At 40.6% G+C, this 20,286-nt stretch overlaps 1 protein-coding gene across 1 annotated transcript in view; it reads left to right on the forward strand.

Annotated features, from left to right (window-relative positions):
* The first annotated feature begins 8,002 nt into the window (after positions 1 to 8,002).
* Positions 8,003 to 20,286, forward strand: part of vsig10 (V-set and immunoglobulin domain containing 10) — a 39,606-nt gene continuing 27,322 nt past the window's right edge. The window contains exons 1-3 of the mRNA XM_060844152.1: positions 8,003 to 8,122; positions 16,286 to 16,570; positions 18,723 to 18,992. Of these exons, the coding sequence (XP_060700135.1) occupies positions 8,053 to 8,122; positions 16,286 to 16,570; positions 18,723 to 18,992 (625 nt within the window). The 5' untranslated portion in view covers positions 8,003 to 8,052. The remainder of the gene's footprint in view (positions 8,123 to 16,285; positions 16,571 to 18,722; positions 18,993 to 20,286) is intronic.

Below are 20,286 nucleotides of genomic sequence, written 5' to 3' on the forward strand. Positions count from 1 at the left end.
GATAAAGCCCATCCGGCCCGGGGGACTTATCAATTTTGACACTCCTCAGAATTGCTCACACCTCCTCCTTGTGAACCTCGATTCTGTCTAGTCTAGTAAAAACCTTCCTCCAATCACTTTAAAATTATACCCCCTCATGATGGACATTTCTACCATGATAAAAGTCTCTGTCAATCCATTCTATCTATGCCTCTCAACATCTCATTCACCTCTATCAAGTTACCTGTCGCCGTTCTTTGCTCCAATGTGAAAAGCCTTAGCTCCGTCAACCTTTCTTCATAAGATACACCCTCCAGTCCAGGCAGCATCCTGGTAAATCTCCTCTGCACTGAAGATGTGTTGCTGGAAAAGCACAGCAGGCCAGGCAGCATCCAAGGAACAGGAGAATTGATGTTTCAGGCACAAGCCCTTCTTCAGGGCTTATGCCTGAAACGTTGATTCTCCTGTTCCTTGGATCCTGCCTGGCCTGCTGTGCTTTTCCAGCAACACATTTTCAGCTCTGATCTCCAGCATCTGCAGTCATCACTTTGTCCTCTTAAATCTCCTTACACCCGCTGTAAAGCTTCCACATCCTTCCTATAATGAGGTGACCAGAACTAAACACAATATTCCAAGTGTGATCTAACCAGGGTTCAATAGAGTTGCAGCATGACCTTGTGGTTCTTAAACTCAATCCCCCCGCTAATGAAAGCCAACACACCATATGTCTTCTGAATAGCCCTAACAACGTGGACATGGGTTCCAAGATCCCTCTGTTCTTCCACACTGCCAAGAATCCTGCCTTTAACTCTGCATTCTGCATTCAAACTTGACCTTCGAAAGTGAATGACTTCACACTTTTCCAGTTGAACTCTGCCACTTCTCAGCCCAGCTCTGCATCCTGTCAATATCTTATTGTGACCTATAACAGCCCTCCACACTATCCACAACTCCACCAATGTTCTTGTCATCAGAAAACTTACTAACGAAACCTTTCACTTCCTCATCCAAGTCATTTATAAAAATCACAAAGAGCAGACGTCTCAGAACACCACTGGTCACCAAGCTCCAGGCTGAATACTTTCCATCTACCATCACCCTCTGTCTTCTATGGGCCAGCCAACTCTGTATCCAGATAGCCAGATTTCCCTGTATCCAATACCCCCTTAGTTTCTGAATGAGTCTACCATGGGAAGCCTTATCAAATGTCTTGCTAAAAACTATGTATGCCACATCCATTGCTCTACCTTCATCAATGTATTTTATCACATCCTCAAAGAATTCAATAAGGTTTGGTGAGGCATGACCTGCCCCTCACAAGGCCATGCTGACTATCTCTAATCAAGCTGTGATTTTCCAAGCAGTCATAAATCCTGTCGCCCAAAATCCTCTCCAATACTTTGCCCACCAGTGACATAAGACTGACTGGTCTGTAGTTCCCAGGATTATCCCTGTTCCCTTCCTTGAACAAGGGAATAACACTTGCCACCCTCCAATCATCTGGCACTACTTTACTGGACAGAGAGGATGCAAAGATCATCGTCAAATGTGCAGAAATTTCTTTCCTCTCTTCTTATAGTAACCTTGGGTATATCTCATCTGGCTGGATGATTTATCAAATATCTTTCAAAATTTTCAGCACATCCTCCTTCCTAACATCAACCTGTTCCAGCGTATTAGTCTGTTTCACACTGTCCTCAGAAACGTTAAGGTCCTTCTCAGTAGTGAATACTGAAGCAAAAGTATTCATTAATGACCTCTCCTACTTCTTCCGACTCCAGGTGAAAGTTCCCTCCACTATCCTTGATTGGCCCTACCCTCACTCTGGCCATCCTCTTGTTCTTCAATAAATGTAGAATGCTTTAGGGCTTTCCTTAATCGTACCCACTAAAGCTTTTTCATCCCTTCTTCTAGCTCTCCTAAGTCCATTCCTTCCTGGCTACTTGTAACCCTCTAAAGCCCTGTCTGATCCTTGCCTCCTCAACTTTAAGTAAACTTCCTTCTCCCTCGAGTAGATGTTCCACATCCCTTGTCACCCAAGGTTATTTCAACCTATCTGCCTTCCTTGCCTCAGTGGGACAAATCTGTCCAGCACTATCAGCAAGTGCTTGCTAAACAACCTCCACATTTGTGTTGTGCATTTCCTCGAGAACATCTGTTCCCAATATAGGCGCCCCAGTTCCTGCCTCATAACATTGTAATTCAAATTGAATTGATTTTATTGGCACGTGTACCAAGGCACAGTGAAAAGCTTTGTCTTGCGAGCATGGCAGGCAGATTACATAGTTAAGTAGCATATAGATAGTAAATAATAGGTAAACAGCAGCAAAAACAAAAACACAGGTACAGGCGAATGATAAGAGTTTGAGAGTCCATTCAATATTCTAACAACTGTAGGGTAGAAACTGTTACGAAACCGGCTGGTGCGTGTGTTCAGGCTTCTGTATCTTCTCCCGATGGTAGAGGTTGTAGAAAAACATTGCCAGGGTGGGATGGATCTTTAAGAATGCTGGCAGCCTTTCCTTGACAGCGGGCCTGGTAGATGGATTCTGCAGATGGGAGGTTGGCCTTTGTGATTGTCCAGGCCGAGTTCACCAATCTCTGTAACCGTCTCCAATCTTGAATGGTACAGTTGCCATACCAGGTAGTGATACATCCAGACAGAATGATCTTGATGGCACACCTATAAAAGTTGGCAAGGGTATTCACCATCATGCCAAATTTCCTCAGCTGCCTGAGGAAGAAGAGACGTTGTTGGGCCTTTGTAACCCATGCATCCACATGAAGAGTCCAAGAAAGCTTGTTGTCGATGACCATTCCCAGGAGTTGACACTCTCCACTCGTTCCATCTCTGTGCTGTTAATGTGTAGGGGGGTATGAGTAACATCCCGCCAATAGTCAATAATGAGTTCCTTGGTTTTGCTTGTATTGAGAGCTCAGTTGTTCTCAATGCACCATTTTTCCAGGTCGTCCTCTTCCCATCTGTAGTCTGTTTCATCGCCATCTGAGAGTCGACTGACTATGGTGGTGTCATCAGCAAACTTGTAAATGGCATTAGTCTGGTATTTGGTGATGTAGTCATGGGTATATAGTGAGCACAGTAGGGGGCTGAGTACACACACCTGGGGGACTCCAGTGTCGAGTCATAGAGTCACAGAGATGTACAGCAAGGAAACAGACCCTTCGGCCCAACTCATCCATGCCGACCAGATATCCCAATCTAGTCCCACCTGCCGGGACCTGGCCCATATCCCTCCAAACCCTTTCTCTTCATATACCCATCCAGATGCCTTTTAAATGTTGCAATTGTAGTGTTGGTGTCGATGAAATATTGTCCCCAATCTTCACCGATTGTGGCCTGTGAGTCAGGAAACTGTTTAGTAATCAGTCTCGAGGGGATAACTGTAGTCAATGAGTAGGATTCTTACGTAGCTGTTCTTGGTGTCAAGATGTTCTACGGAGGAGTGAAGGGCAACTGATATAGCGTCTGACATGGATCTGTCGGTCCGATAGGAAAATTGGAGTGTGTGTCAAGAGTAGTGGGAAGGCTGGAGTTGATTAATGCCATGACCAGCCTTTCAAAGCACTACATGACCACCAAAGTTAGGGTTACTGGGTGGTAGTCATTGAGACATGCTGCATGAGCCTTCTTAGGCACAAGGATGATGTTGGCCCTCTTGAAACAGGCAGGAACAGTACCCCGTTGCCGGGAGAGGTTGAAGATGTCCGAGAAGAACTTTGCCAGTTGATCTGCGCATGCTCTCAGTGCATGGCCTGGTACTCCGTCTGGTCCCATTGCTTTCCTTTGATTCGCATGAAGGAAAACTGATCTGACCTCTGATGCAGAGACTGTTGGCATAGGTTCGTCAAGACTAATTGGAATAGGTGTTACCTCTCTGCTGAAATTCTGCTCAAAACGAGCATAGAGGTGTTGAGACAATCTGGGAGGGCTATGTCATTGTCTGCTATCTTGCACTGTCTCTTTTTAGAATCTGTGATGTCATTCAGTCCTTGCCATAGTCACTGATTGTCTGTCTGGGTCTCTAGTTTGGTTCGGTATTGGTCCTTGGCTGTCTTAATGGCTCCTCGAAGGTCATAATTGGATTCCTTAGATTTGAGTGGGTCTCCTGATTTGAAGGCCTCACGCCTAGTTTTTAGCAGGTTCTGTATATCCTGATACATCCAGGGTTTTCTGTTGGGGAACACCCGGATTGACTTCCTCGGTATGCAGTCCTCCACACACTTGCTGATAAAGTCTGTGACAGTGGGAGTGTACTTGTCCAAGGTACCTGTGGACTGTTTGATCATGGCCCAATCAGCCAATTCCAGTCAGCACCGAAGTTGATCTTCTGCCTCCTCCGACCAGCACTGGACCTGTATCCGCAAGGGAGTCTCCTGCTTGAGTACTTGCCTGTAAGCTGGGAGAAAAAGCACAGCATTGTGGTTGGAGTTCCCAAAATGAGGTCAGTGGATGGAGCGGTAGACATCCTTCACAGTGGTGCAGCAGTGGTCTAAAATGTTCGGGCCCCTGGTGGGGCAGATAATGTTCAGATGGTACTTGGGCAACACCTTTCTTAGATCGGCTTGATAGGTTCCCCCTCCCCCAATTAAATACTTGGATATATACAGTCTGCTCCTATCCCTCTCCATGAGTATTGTAAAGGTCAGACAGATGTGATCACTATCACCGAAATGCTCTCGCACTGAGAAATCTGACAACTGGCATAGTTCGTCGCCAAGCACCATATCCAATATGGCCTCCTCTCTAGTCAAAAAGTATGGTGCTGGAAAAGCACCGGTCAGGCAGCATCTGAGGCGGAGAGTCTCCATTTCGAACAGAAGCACTTCATCAGGAATGACACTAATCTCCAGCATCTGCAGTCCTCATTTTCTCCTCACCTATCTACATATTGCATCAGAAACCCTTTCCGGACACACTTGGCAAAAACTGCTTTATCCAAACTATTTGAACTAAGTAGTTTCCAATGTTAGGGAAGTTAAAGTCACTGATTACAACAACCCTGTTACTTCTGCATGTTTCCAAAATCCAAATGACTCAATCTGCTCTCTGTCTCTCTGTTGCTGTTGGAGGGCTTAAAGGAGTTGTCATTTTCTTTGATGCTCCTTTCCCTTTCAGCTCCTCTAGCTTGTCTTTCAGGCTGGACTTAAGGGCAGTTGGAACTGTCTTTGACAGGTGTAGTATTGGTCTCTCACAAACTTCCAGTACCTGTAAACAAAAAAAAATCTCTAATCTCCTAAAATCTGTGCAGTAATCAATAATTTATGGCCTTTGAAACACTGTAGAACCCTTCCAGCACATTCAGGGTTACTATTCCAAGCATTAGATTATTTTCAGCTCAGATTATAGATTTTGCCTAATGTCTACATTCCAGAACTCCAATTTTTCACTTTGTATTGGGCTTTGAGCTCCATTTCACCCCTTTATGATGCATACCATTCATCATATAGCTTCAACCTTATTTTCAAGGTCATAGAATCATAGAAATGTACATCACAGAAACAGACCTTTCGGTCCAACTCATTCATGCCAATCAGATACCCTAAATTACTCTAGTCCCATTTGCCAGCACTTGGCCCATATCCCTTTAAACCCTTCATATTCATATACCCATCCTGATGCCTTTTAAATGTTGTAATTGCACCAGTCTCCACCACTTCCCATACACACACTGCCTTCCTTGTGAAAAAGTTGTCCCTTAGGTCCCTTTTAAATCTTTCCCCTCTCACCCTAAACCTATGCCCTCTAGTTCTGGACTCCCCCACCCCAGGGAAAAGACTTGTCTATTAACCCTATCTATGCCCCTTATGATTATATAAACCTCTATAAGGTCAGCCCTCAGACTCCAAACCTCCAGAGAAAACAATTCCAGCCTATTCAGCTGCTCCCTTTAGCTCAAACTCTTCAAACCTTGCAACACCCTTGTAAATCTTTTCTGAACCCTTTCAAGTTTCACAATATCCTTCCTATAGCAGGGAGACCCGAATTGCACACAATATTCCAAAAGTGGCCTAACCAATGTTTTGGTCACCATCTTGAGCAACTTCACACAGATCCATGAAGGTCATGGTTTTTTTGTGAAACAAAGTGACCCTTCACAATCATTTGATGATCTCCAACTGAAGCCAACATTCCAACAGTCACAAGCTATGCATCATCTCTGGACATGTAATTGTATCAGCTTGGTCTGGCTAAGCTCTTGCATGCAAACTGATTCAACGTTTTGTAGTTAAAGCACGGTTTTTCCCACATTGTGCACATTTTCTTTTGTGATGTCCTCCACAATATTCACACCCTGTCCTCAGGCCTTCATCTTTCTTCTTACTCTTCTCCAAATGTTTCTTCTTTTTGCCCAATCTGTGGTTCTTATTCAACCTGGTGTGTCTCTCAGCATTATACAAAGTCTCTTATGTTCTCTCATTTATAGGCTCTGGCTGATGACTGGCAATCATAGAGCTTCAACATGTGATAGCTTTCTGGAGAGTATGTTTCTCCTTTCTCAGCAGTCATGCTAACACTACAGGAGCCCTTATCTCTGATGAGATAATGTTTCAGTTATCCAAATTCTCAGGATTCAGTTGATATTTCAGCACAGTCACAAGTTTGTTACTATTCCCTCTCTCCTTGAGCCTGATGTTGACCAAACACCATTCATAAATAATATAAAGTTAACGTGTCTTGAAAGCTTGCAAAATCTCTGCAGTCTGGCTTTCTGTTCCTCAATGAAATGCAGGCTGCAGCTTGTAACCATCTTCCCCCCAACAGGGTTGCAATTTTTACATGCTGAGGTTTGTAAATTAATTCTGTTGCATTTACATAATTTTGTCAAGAGGGAAAAAAATCTAATTCCTACCGCTGCAGGGAGTGGAAAATACTCTGCTATTTTGACTCATCCACTAATTCAAAGTTGTACATTTTTCTCCTTTTTAAAATTTATTTGCTGTTTTGTTTAGTAACTTGCCATCCTATAGCTCTGAAAACCCACGTATCTCCAGGCATGCCACTCTCACACCATGTTTCAAGTGATTTGGGTTTTAAAATTCCTGCAAACTGCGCACAAGGCACTTACAGAGGTAGCGGTCATATGCCTACAGCAAGACAGCGGTACACTAAGGGTATAATTGCATTTCTCCAAACAATAATACTGTGTCACAACCCCAGTCTCAGTTCGCTTGCTAGATCACCTTTTGTGCTTTTCCTTATCTCATGACTCATCTATTCCAATGCTCTCTTTCCTTGTGTCCCACTTTGCAGCTTCCACAAACTTCAGCTCAGCCATACTCTAATTCATACAAAGTCCTACTCACCATCAGCCCTATGTTGACTGACCTAAAATGGCTTTTGGTGTGACACTGTCTTAAATTTAACATCCTTATTCTTAATCCGATATCAGTCAGACAATTTATTGACTTAAACTTTTCACTCCTCAGCTCCCTGCTGATATGCTAGTACAATTTAGGAATTATTTAAATATTAGGAGGTAAGTGGATTAGAATTCGTTGGGGGGGGGGGGGGAGAGAAAAGTAATTCCGAGGGCCATTTCAAATTGTAGTTGGGTCTGGAACAATTGTTAGAATAGGTAAAACAAATAACTTTCATTTCTATAGCACCTTCATGGCCTTAGTATGTCTTTAAGTGTTTCAAAGTCAGTAAATTACCTAATAAAGTGCAGTCACTGTTACAACGTATCAGGTAAGAAAAGAAGAAATGATTGGATTTGTATCACAGCCATAGACCTTTTTATTTTTCCCCATTATCATTTATAACGTGCATTGGTTTTTATGGGACTTCTACCCACCAGGAGAAAAACATTAACCTGCATTCAGCAAACCAAGGGACATCTGTGAAAGTGAGATGGGAGGGTTATACTGGCTCCCCTCCCGATTTGCCTGTACCTGGAGAGAAGGGCCTTCCCAGCTGACTCTGACTGTCTATCGCCTACCTGAACCGACAGGTGAGGCGGGCGAAGGTGCGCCGCGCGTGCGCACACGAGCGAGCCAGCAGGAAGTGCTGAAGGTTATTGTCCTTGGAAAGTTGCTCAGTCAGGCAGCACAATGGGTTGCAGTAATTGTTTACAGCTCGCTACCGTTCTCAGTCTCGCCCTGTGTTCTTTAGTCTGGGCAGGTAGGTTTATAATATATTTATATATCTATTTGAATAGCTCATTTAACCAGCCGAGCGCTCCATGAATTTTCCCAGAGCTGTGTTTTTTCCTGTTGTGAAACGAGTTTGGGTTCGACATGTTTATGCAGGCTGTTTTGCATGTTTTGCTTGCACTACTCCAGCAAACCATTCTTAAATCTTTGAGTGTTAGTTTAGTTGAAACGAGACTGAGATCGCATATTTTACTGCGGTTTGATAAGCGTTTCACTGGTAGGGTATTGATGTCCCCAGTACTTATTTAAAAGGTAAGATAGTTATTACTTGGTATTTTTGAGTGCAACTGATCTTACAATGATAAAATGTAACAATCATCAAGCGTGTCGTTTTAAATCGTAATTAAAGTTGTGAAAAGTCTTTTCCCCTCCCCCTTTCTCTAACATATACCAACCGTGCATGCTGCAGTTAAGGCCATTTTAATTATAATAAATCCTCATGATGTGCCTCTGGCAATCTTCCATGTAGGAGGATTTACCTGCGAAATATGTTCTGCACTTTCTTTTTCCTCCTGTGTTTGATACAGTGATTTAAATTTCCTTGATCGCTTAATCCTTGATCACCCATCCAGACCCCCCCCCCCCCCCATTCCATATGTAAAGTGCTCAAACCAATGAAGAAGAAATTCCTGACGTCTATTCTAAAAATAGCCTTGTTAATTTCAAGTCTGTGTTTCTGGTGTATATTCCCACAGAAACGTTCATGGTAATAGTTTTTTAAAAAATCGGTAAGATTATGTTAGATACCTCGATTTAAAATTGCTTTCTTTCCAGGTTGATTCGTCCAAGATTTCTGATTAGAGCCCTCAGACTGTGGATGAACCTAGTGTCTCTTTTCTCTACTCCTACCAGTTGTTACATGCCTTCCTATTGACCAAAGCTGCCAGAAAGTGTGAGCACAATAAAGGTGTATTATTAACTGCTCTAGCTTCTACATGGTCAAAGTGCTGGAAAGCTGAAATAAAAACCAGGAAATTCTTGCTGCATTTAGCAGGTCAAGCATATCTAGAGTTAACATTTCAGGTCCCTCACTGAACTCCACAGCCTATCAGTTTTATTGATTAATACTTTGCAATTGTTGGGCATATTTAATGTTGAGTCACAGGTGAGGTGCTGGAAGACTGGACGTTGGCTAACCTGGTGCCACTGTTTAAGAAAGGTGGTAAGGACAAGCCAGGGAACTGTAGACCCGTGAGTCTGACCTCGGTGGTGAGCAAGTTGTTGGAGGGAATTCTGAGAGATAGGATGTACATGTATTTCCAAAGGCAAGGACTGATTAGGGATAGTCAACATGGCTTTGTGCATGAGAAATCATGTCTCACAAACTTGATTGAATTTTTTGAAGAAGTAACAAAGAGGATTGATGAGGGCAGAGTGGTAAATGTGATCTATATGGACTTCAGTAAGGCATTCGACAAGGTTCCCCTAATGGTAAGGTCCTAGATAGTGTTCCTGAACAAGGAGACCTTGGAGTGCAGGTTCATAGCTCCTTGAAAGTGGAGTCACAGGTAGATAGGATAGAAGAAGTGTTTGGTATGCTTTCCTTTATTGGTCAGAGTATTGAGTATTAAGTACAGGAGTTGGGAGGTCATGTTGTGGCTGTACAGGACATTGGTTGGAATATTGAATGCAATTCTGGTTGTCTTCCTATGGGGAAGATGTTGTGAAACTTGAAAGGGTTCAGAAAAGATTTACAAGGATGTTGCCAGGGTTGGAGGATTTGAGCTATAAGGAGAGGCTGAAAAGGCTGGGACTGTTTTCCCTGGAGTGTTGGAGACTGAGGGGTGACCTTATAGAGGATTACAAAATGATGAGGGGCATTTTGGATGTAGGTTTGCTCACTGAGCTGAAAGGTTCATTTCCAGACGTTTTGTTACCTTACTAGGTAACATCTTTAGTGAGGCTCATGCAAAGCATTGCTGAAAATTCATGCTTTCTATTTATATGTTTGGGTTTCTTTGGGTTGGTGATGTCTGGAAATGAACCTTTCAGCTCAGCAAGCAAATCTACATTGAAAACCTCAACCTGAGCTACAGATCTTCTCAAAACTCGTTATGAGGGGCATGGATAGGATAAATAGACAAAGTATTTTCCCTGGGGTGGGGGAGTCCAGAACTAGAGGGCATAAGTTTAGGGTGAGAGGAGAAAGATATAAAAGAGACCTAAGGGACAACTTTTTCACACAGAGGGTAGTACGGGTATGGAATGAGCTGCCAGAGGAAGTGGTGAAGGCTGATACAATTGCAACATTTAAAAGGTATTTGGATGGATATATGAACAGAAAGGTTTGGAGGGGTATGGGCCGGGTGCTGACAGGTGGGACTAGCTTGGGTTGAACTATCTGGTTGGCAGGGATGGTATGGACCAAAGGGTCTGTTTCCATGCTGTACATCTCTATGACTCTACGAACTTATACTTTCTGTCCATATCAATTTCATCTGCAGTTATTTCAGCACCATTCCTGAAGTACGGTTGTTATTTTAATCATCCACTTAGTAATATGTTACATTCCTTTAGTGCAGACAAAATGTATTTCTTTATTTTTGTTCTACCCTCTGAAGTGGCACTTCTGATTCTACTGCCTGTTCCTATTTTGCCATACACAGATGCAAGGACTGGTTAAATAAAAGTTGCCTGTAAGTTGTAGTAGTTCCAGCAGTGAATGGAAAGGCACTGCCCTTTCCATCTTTCCATTTTTGACATGTTCTCATTAATATTTTACTATACTGAAGAGAATATTTTCAGTATTTTCTAAACCATTCCCAAGGTTTCTTTTTTCCTGAGTTATATTTCTGGACTCTGCTGAGTTGTTCATCCTAGGTATGGCTATGGCAAAACTATAATAAAGTTGCATCCCAGCCTCATCCAGCTAATCCAGTCAATGGATCACAACATAATTGATCAGTAAAATGGGCCACATTAAATAAAACTGCTACATTGGAAATAACAATTACATGACTATTTTACTTTGTGTATGCGTCCTTCAGTTCTCCTTCCGTTCACTCTCACCTCCCTATATTTGGTCCCGCATACAATTACAGTGGGGTTCCTAACAGAAACATCTACAGCCGTGTCTCATTTGTCCTGTTGCCTCCGGTCTAAAAATTAGCATCACTGCATTGAACTGTTGGCTTCATTCTTCATTTTCTTCACAGCAGAAGTTACTATAGGGTGCTTTGATAATGTCTTGTGCGAAGGCAATTGTTTCATTTTCTAGCAACAACATTTATGGAAGGTGATGCTAAGAGGGTAGTGTGGAGAATAGAACAATCCATCCTCTGTTTTAATTTTAATTGTATTTCTCTTCACAGCTCATGGACTTTCTGAAATTGCCAACAGTTTCTGTTTTAACTTTATTTATCATCTGTCTCAAGCTCTCACCGTCTCATCAAATAGGCCTTCATTATCTTAGCAGTTTACATTTTATCCTTGTTCATTTAGGGTGACTTAGTGTTATTTATTTAGGCCTCACAGTGCTAGGGACTGGGGTTCAATTCCAGCCTTGGACAACTGTGTGTGGAGTTTGCACATTCTCCCTGTATTGGCATGCATTTCCTGTTTGTGCTCCAGTTTCTTCCCATAGTCCAAAGATGTGCAGGTTGGGTGGATTGGCCATGCTAAATTGTCCATACTGTCCAGGGATGTGTAGGTTAGGTAGGTTAGCCATGGGAAATGCAGCGTGACAGGGATAAGGTAAGGGGTTGGTCTGTATGCTCCTTGGAGGGTTGGTGTGGAATCGATGGGCTGAATTGGTTGCTTGCACGCTGAGGATTCTATGACTCATTACTTTAACCTTTATTTTCATTATTTGAGATGAAGAGAGTAATGGTGGAGGGTTGTTTTTGGACTGGAGGCCTGTGACCAGCAGTGCTCCACAGCGATCAGTTCTGGGTCCTCTTTTGTTTGTCATTTATATAAATGATTTGGATGAGAATGTAGAAGGCATGGTTAGTACGTTTGCAGATTATACCAAAGTTGGTGGTGATGAAGTGATGAAGGATTTCTAAGATTACAGAGGGATCATAATCAAATGGTTCAATGGACTGAAAAGTGGCAAGTATTGCATTTTGCTACAACAAGCAAGGATAGGGCTTGTACAGTTAATGGTATGGCCTTCCGTAGTGTTGTAGAACAGAAGGTCCATGGAGAGCAGGAACATAATTCTTTGAAGTTTGTGTCACATGGACAGGGTGTTTAAAAAGGCATTTAGAGTACTTCATTGCTTTTTTTTTGAGTAGAGGAGTTGGGAAGTCATATTGAGGTTGTACAGGACATTGCTGAGGCCTCTACTAAAATATTGTGTCAAGTTCTGGTCACTCAGTTATAGGAAGGATGTTGTCAAGTTAGAGAGGGTTCAGAAGAGATTTACCAGGATATCGCTGGATATAGAAGATTTGAGTTATAAAGAAAGGCTGGGACTTTTTTCACTGGAGCTTAAGAGATTGAGACACGACCCAATAAAACTCTATAAAGCAATGAGAGGTATAGATAGAATTAATGGTAATTGTCTTTTCCCTAGGATGGGGGATTTCAAGACTAAGGGACAAATTTTTAATGTGAGAGGAGAGAGATTTAAAAAAGACATGAGGGGCATTTTTTTAAACAGGGTGTGTGAGGAACAAACCGCTGCTGTCCTCTGACAGCCCCAACAAGTTGGTTCGTATGTAGAATGAACTTCCTGAGGAAGTGGTGGGTGTGGGTACAATTACAACATTTAAAAGACATTTGGATAAGTACATGAATAGGAAAGGTTTGGAGGGATATGGGCCAGGAGCAGGCAGGTGGGACTAGTTTATTTTGGGATTATGTTTAGCATGAACTGGTTGGACCAAAGGGTCTGTTTCTGTGTTCTATGACTCTATGGTAACACTATCAGAATATTCTCCAGTATATTTGACATTTTAAAATAATTTTTCCCTTGTTCCCAAATCAATTAATATATTCCCTCACATCTTACCTTCTTAGTTCTACTGGTCTCTTCATGAATACTGAGGGACCTGCCAATCATAGGGACTGGGAACAGGGGAAGCAATCAGCCCATTGTGCCTGCTTGACTGTTCTAGCTCATGGCTGAGCATATCTCTCCATATCCTTTAAAGTCATTAAGAGGGTCAGTTAGTTTAGTTGACAGGCCAGTTGGTTTGTGATGCAAAATGACGCTAGTAGCACAGGTTCAATTCCCCCAGCAGCTGAGGATAACATGAAGGTTTTTCCCCTAAGAACTCTGGGACTATGGCAACTTTACCTTTAGTGTCATTAGTCTCCAGAAACCTGTAGGCTTCCATCTTGAATTATTCAATGACTGAGCTTCCACAAACCTAAGAGGAAGAGAATTCCAGAGGATTGCCACTTTATGTGAAGAAATTTCTCCTCATCTCAGTCTTAAATGTTCTGACCTTTTATTCTAAGATTATGTACCGTGTTCTAGAGTCAGCTGCCTGGAGAAATATCCTGTTTCCACTCTAAGAATTCTGAAAATTTCAATGGGATCACAGCATCAGAAAATTCCAATACACCACATCCATTGCTCTCCTCTGTATATTCTATGGTTAACATCCTCAAACATCAAGTTTGTCAAACATGATTTCTCTTTCACAAATTCATGTTGACTCTGCCCAGTTTTGCCGTTCTTTCCTAAATGTTCATTTATCATATCCTTTATAACAAATTCTAATATTTTTCCTATTATGGATGCCAAATAACACATCTGTAGTTCTCCACTCTTCCTCCCATCTTAAATACCAAGGTTACATTTGCAACTTTTTAGCCTGGAGGAACATTTACACTATCTATAGAGGTATGAAAGATAACCACTATTCCATCCACTCTCTCTATTGTTATTTTCTTTTACACTCTGAAAAAGAGCTCATTGAATCCAAGTGACTTTTTCAAGGCTTTTTAAGCCAATTAAATAATGGAAAAATTGGAATTGCTGTTTTCTGTTCCAGCCAATGTTCCCTCTAAGCTGTGTGGCTACTCTGAGGGTCTGCATATGTTGATCAGAGTGCAAACTCATAAACTGCTGCTTCTGGAGACTGCTGCTGTGCATGGTCCTCAAAGGTCCAGACATGGTGGCAAAAGTTTGATGGAACTAAAGTCCCTACTCCTAATCTACTCCCTAGCTACTGACTTTCTCTCTCAGGCAACAGTCTGAGATTAAGTTGTTCTGTTTGCAACCTTTCTGTCACATTTCACTCAGATGAGCTTCTGACCTCCTTTAATTGTGCTACACTGACCACCTATTTCCATATCCAGAAGGTTGTTCAATTTCATCCGTCTCAGCTCATCTGCTACTGAAACACTCATCTTTTCCTTCATTACTTCTGAGCTCAACTAATACACTTTGGCTAGTCTCCCACATTCGGCCTTGCGTGAACTTGAGGTCATCCAAAACATTGCTGCCTGTGTCTTAACTTATACCGAGTTCTGTTCCCCTCTAACCTTTCCCCATTGACCTTTGTTGACTCTGATATGAGCAATGTCATTATTTTAAATTTTTATCCTTGTTCAAATTTCTCAGTGGCCTTATCCCTTCTAATTGCTGTAAACTCCTTTAATTCCACAATCCTGCTATAACTATGGCATTATCCATCTGGTCTCTCGTACATTTCAAATTGTAATCATTCTGCCATTAGTGGCAACATTTCCCTAGATCTCAAGCACTAAAATACTCTATACCTCTTCACCTTTCTAGACCGTAAGACCATAAGATATAGGATCAGAATTAGGCCATTCAGCCCATTGAGTCTGCTCTGCAATTCGATCATGGCTGATATTTTTCTCAACCTCATTTTCATTCCTTCTCCCCATAACACTTGATCACTTACTGATCAAGAGGATATCTATCTCTGACTTAAACACACTCAATGACTTGACTTCCACAGCCTTCTGTGGTAATTAGTTTCACAGATTCACCACCCTCTAGCTGAAGAAATTCCTCCTCACCTCAGTTCTGAAAAATCATCCCTTCACTCTGAGGCTGTGCCTTCAGGTCCTGGTCTCTCCTACTTATGGAAACATTTTTTGCATATCCACTCCATTTCTACTTCACTTTTCTCCTTTAAGATAATGCTTAAAACAAGCCTCTTTGATCAGGCTTATGGTCATCCAACCAAATATCTCCTTGTGTAGCTCTGTGTCATTCTTGTTTTCAAAAGTTTCTGTTAAGCTCGTTGGGGTGTTTTATGCTAAAAATCATAAAGTTACTGTTGTAAATTTGGGACTTAAAATATGGAGGAACATCATTCTAAGGGTCCAAAAAAATAACAAATTGCGAACTCATTCTATTATTATCTGGATATTGTAAAACATTTAACTGTTAATCCAAGGTTTGTGAAGGTTTGTAGCTCAGGTTGAGGTTTAGGGTGTAGGTTTGCTCGCTGAGCTGTAAGTTTGATATCCAGATGTTCCATTACCTTGCTGGGTAACAACATCAGTGGCGACCTCCAAGTGAAGCAAAGCTGTTGTCTCCTGCTTTCTATTTATATCTTTTTCCTGGATGGGGTTCCTGGAGTTTGTGGTGAGGTCATTTCCTGTTCGTTTTCTGAGGGGTTGATAGATGGCATCTAGATCTATGTGTTTGTTTATGGTGTTGTGGTTGGAGTGCCAGGCCTCTAGGAATTCTCTGGCATGTCTTTGCTTAGCCTGTCCCAGGATAGATGTGTTGTCCCAGTCGAAATGGTGTTTCTTTTCATCTGTGTGTAGGGCTACGAGGGTATCCTTAACTGTTAAGGATGCAATGACATTACTTTATGTTAGACCTTTGATGTTGTAAACGTTTGGACATTTTTAAAATAGTCTAAATATGTTTTTGTTTAAAATCCATACTGTAAATGTCTAAATACTTTAACCAATATTGGTTCTTATACTCCATCAATCTTGTGTGTAACCTCTAGTCACTTTGCAGTACAATAAATAGACTTCCAGTTTTACAGTGCAAATAAATGCGTTTGTAGAATGTTCACAACACCAAATATGCCTTCCCCACTTTGGGATGGAGTGATACTTGATAAGTTTCTATCAATTAAAAAACTAAAATGTGCAGTTATTGATTTTCACACCTAACAGTGGAAATAGTATTAAATGTCTGTTGCTTTCACTTCAATCTCAAATGTGTTCTTTGCACTTACAGATAATGAAATGAAATTTACTATTACCATTAGTCCTGGAGAAGAATTGCCAAATAAAACAATCTACGTGATCAAACACAAAAATGTTACATTTAGTTGCTCGAGCACGTTTCAACAGAAGCAGAACATATCCTGGATCTTTGTTCGTCCAGATTCAAACCAGGAAGTTTTTACAAATGTTGAGGGAGCACATACGGAATTTACACTTTTTGATATAGGTTATGACAACCAGGGGAATTATACCTGCTCAAAAAACCTCAGTGATACCAAAGAAGTCCTTGTCTACTGTAAGTTATATTTACAATTGCTTTTTAGTATCTCTCTCAAATATTTTACTTATGATCAAAAAGCAACATTTCTAGATGTTATAGATTAGTTAAATGCAAGTGTAATTGTTTTAAATTTATCACTTTTGCTATCTCAAGCTGTTCCTTTCCATATCAGCAAGTACTTCATTAATATAATAAAAGATCCAAACATGAAAATAAACAATGTATAACATTTTGACTTTGTTTAGAATTCTATTCTCATGTAGTATCACTGATACGTGTTAAGATTTGATCAGTTGCTGGACAAAAGACATCTCCTGAATCTTTGGCTTAAGTTACTGAATGATGCCAACAATGACTCTGAACAAATGGTATGTGGGAATATGGAATTAGTGAAATATTATGTTCAGGAGGTCCCTAACATCCCACTTTCTTTTTGCCCCCACAAAAACTTGGATCCCCTGAAGTAAACTATGGGGTTGTCAAGGCATTCAGCAGGTGTCTGAACAAGGGAATAAAGTGAACCAAAAGTAGGAAAAAGGAAGCCTATTCAAAACATTTTAAAAAGTGTGATGTATTTAATGCCATAAAAGAAGCAGATGTATCCTGTGAAATTAAGTGAGGATACATTATGGTCAATGTTTGCTAAAACTTAGATTGTATTCCTTTGAGTTAAGAAAGTTTTAAGAGCAATTTAATCAAGATATTTATAATGATAGTGATTTGACGGTTTTACTATATTAATTCTAATTTCCATTGTTGGCATAATTTTACAGCACGGAAACAGAGCCTTTGGTCCAACTAGTCCATGCTGAACATAATTCCAAACTAAACTAGTCCGACCTGCCTGCTCTTGGCCCATATCCCTCCAAAACTTTCCTATTCATGTATTTATTGTCTTTTAAACGTTGCAATTGTACCCATATCCACCACTTCCTCAAAGTTCATTCCACACACAAATCACCCAGTGTAAAAAAATTTGCCACTCATGTCTTTGTTGAATCTATATTTTCTCATGATCACTTAGGCACAAAATAATAAAGCACATTTATCTCATATACAAGTGCTGATCTGGAAAACGTGCCCTCAAAATTCTTTGTGTCAAGTGAAATTTTCAAAACTGAAGTTCATGAATTTTCATTGAATAACAATATTGAGTGTAATGCTGCCTCGAGGCTGTTCATTGGCTGCAGTGACCTGAAAAGTCTCACTGACAACTTGGCCCCGATATGTTACTATGCTAAAAAAAGAGATGTACACAAAATAAAGTTAGAGGACAGATTAATCAAGAGATAATGATCAAAGGTGGAATTCTCTCTAAAAACATCTCTTTGTCTCATTAAGCTTTAAGATACTGCTTAAAAGCAATGTCTCCAACAAAGCTTTGATGTGGTTCTGTGTCAAATTTTATGTCAAATTGTCCTCTGAAGGAGAGGTTTTATTGCTTTAAGGATGCAGTTTGAAATCAAGTAATTGTAAGTGATCCCATAGTTTCAAATATTGGGAGACCTGAGAAATAGAAAGTTTCCTTTTTTAAAAGAAGTCTCATAGTAGCCATTTTGATATCGTGCGCACTGACTTATCCATGTTGTTGTTATATAATAAATTATAAGAATATATTGTAATTTTAGGAATTAGGAGCAGGAGTATGCTCCTCGATCTTTCTCCACCATTTAACTAGATCATGGTTGATCTAGTTTTGATAATTGACTATGTCACTAGCAATCAAATCGCCAACCAACTTAATTCAGTTTTTTTGAAGAACTGAAAACGAAGGATAAACCGCAGACATGAATGTAGAATTCAATCATGCCAAGCTCTTTCATAAAGTAGCTAAAGGGCTTAAGAGCCTTATAATTTTTATAATTCTATGTGCAAATCAGTTCATGTAATTGAAGGAAATTAAAAATAAAGGATTCCAAAATGGAAGAGAAATCATCCAAATACGAAATTCATCTATTGGAAAAAAAAATCCAGAGAGCAATTAATTTCTGAAGCATTTGAACTCACTGTTCAGACCATGGGACTAAAAACTTCTAGGGGAAGATGCAGTACTGTTGCAGCAAGCATGAGCCCTTTCCCATTCAACAAACTATGTATATGGTATTATAGGTATTATAAAGCAAAATCTGTTGTTAGTATACTTTTTCATTTAATGTTCATTTTTCAGATCCACCAAAGGGACTTCCAGTGTGTCATGCATCAATTTCAGAAGATAACGTTCAGCTGTTTTGTTCTTGGACTGAAGGATATCCCTATCCGACACTTGTTTGGTCAAATGAAAATCAGAAACTCGGACCGGATGGGCTAGCTGGGTCAAATGATACCACAGTACTAGAAATAAAAGGTTCAAATCTACGTGATGGTCAATTGTTTAAGTGTGTGGGTTATCACATTGCATACGAACAAAGGATGGAAAAGTCATGCTCATTGACATTGAGTAAGTAAAATTTGTTCAATATGCTATTTTTCCAACATACGCAGTGACCATCTTTTGCTGACCACATGATATTAACAGTAAATTGAACTGTAAAAATAATTTAAGGCAATAATAAATACTCATTTGCTGAGCTGCTGAGGTACTGTCTTTTACCATATATGGATATCAAACAAGCTTCATGCGTTAAAGCAGATGGCCTCATTAAAGTGGAAACTGAGTGGTTTACACACATGCTGGCAAGCAACTTAAAAGGCAAACCCTGGTTATAAAATATGTTTTCTACATTTGGATGAAATTAACTCCTTTGTATTTGATTGTAGGTGTAATCCAAAGAAAATCTTTTTAAAACTTTTTTTAAAAATCAGGTTTCTATTGTATTGAGCAGAGTTGAAGTTTACTCATAGAATCATTGTAAGAATTCTATGTGGAAGCAGTCATTTCGCCCATCACGTCCATACCGACCCTCCGAAGAGCATCCCATACAGACCCCCTTACCTAACCCTGCATTTCCCATGCACTTTGGACTATGGGAAGAAACTGAAGCACCTGGTGGAAACCCATACACTCACAGACACAGAGAATCTGCAAACTCCACACAGACAGTCCTCTGAGGCTGAAATCGAACCTGGGTCCTGGTGCTGTGAGGCAGTAGTGCTAACCCCTGAGCCAACATACCACCCACTGACATTCTCTGACATTATTTCAAAACCTGATGCCAAGGTTTGAATCCTTGTTGACTTTTGTTTTTTTTTAAAATAGAATGTTAATCTGTGTCTCTGGTTTATGGGGGAGAACTTGTACGAACAGGTGCCAGTTGAAGCACTGCTGTGGTAGCTCAGCAAAAAACTTAAAGCAACCATCGTTGCCTTGGAACTCAGATTGTTGAGTGTGAACACCCACTTTAGGAAGGCCTGATCTACGTTCCTGAAGTTAAAATTAATAACTTGTATTTTAAAGATTCATTTAGTAGTTAGTAATATGGGTGATCTTGCAGTTCACATCACTTACATTGCTGTGTTTATTCTATACATTCACCCATTTTGGACAAATTACACTGAAGGACCTTCTATTACCATATACATTGATTGCAATTTAGAACACAGTTGGTTATTGGCTAACTGAAACCACTGTTCAACACACTGTTGAACATGAGGAATACTTTGAGGATTGTGAGCATGAAATAATTATTTTCTGTCAAAGTGTACTGAGACTGCGAAATTCTTTTTGTCTCCCCCAGAGATGGAGGTGGGGTTGGTAAAGCAAAGGTTGATAGATTTTTGATCAACAAGAGAGT

Source organism: Hemiscyllium ocellatum, chromosome 24, assembly GCF_020745735.1.
Source record: "Hemiscyllium ocellatum isolate sHemOce1 chromosome 24, sHemOce1.pat.X.cur, whole genome shotgun sequence".
In the NCBI taxonomy this organism is placed as follows: domain Eukaryota; kingdom Metazoa; phylum Chordata; class Chondrichthyes; order Orectolobiformes; family Hemiscylliidae; genus Hemiscyllium; species Hemiscyllium ocellatum.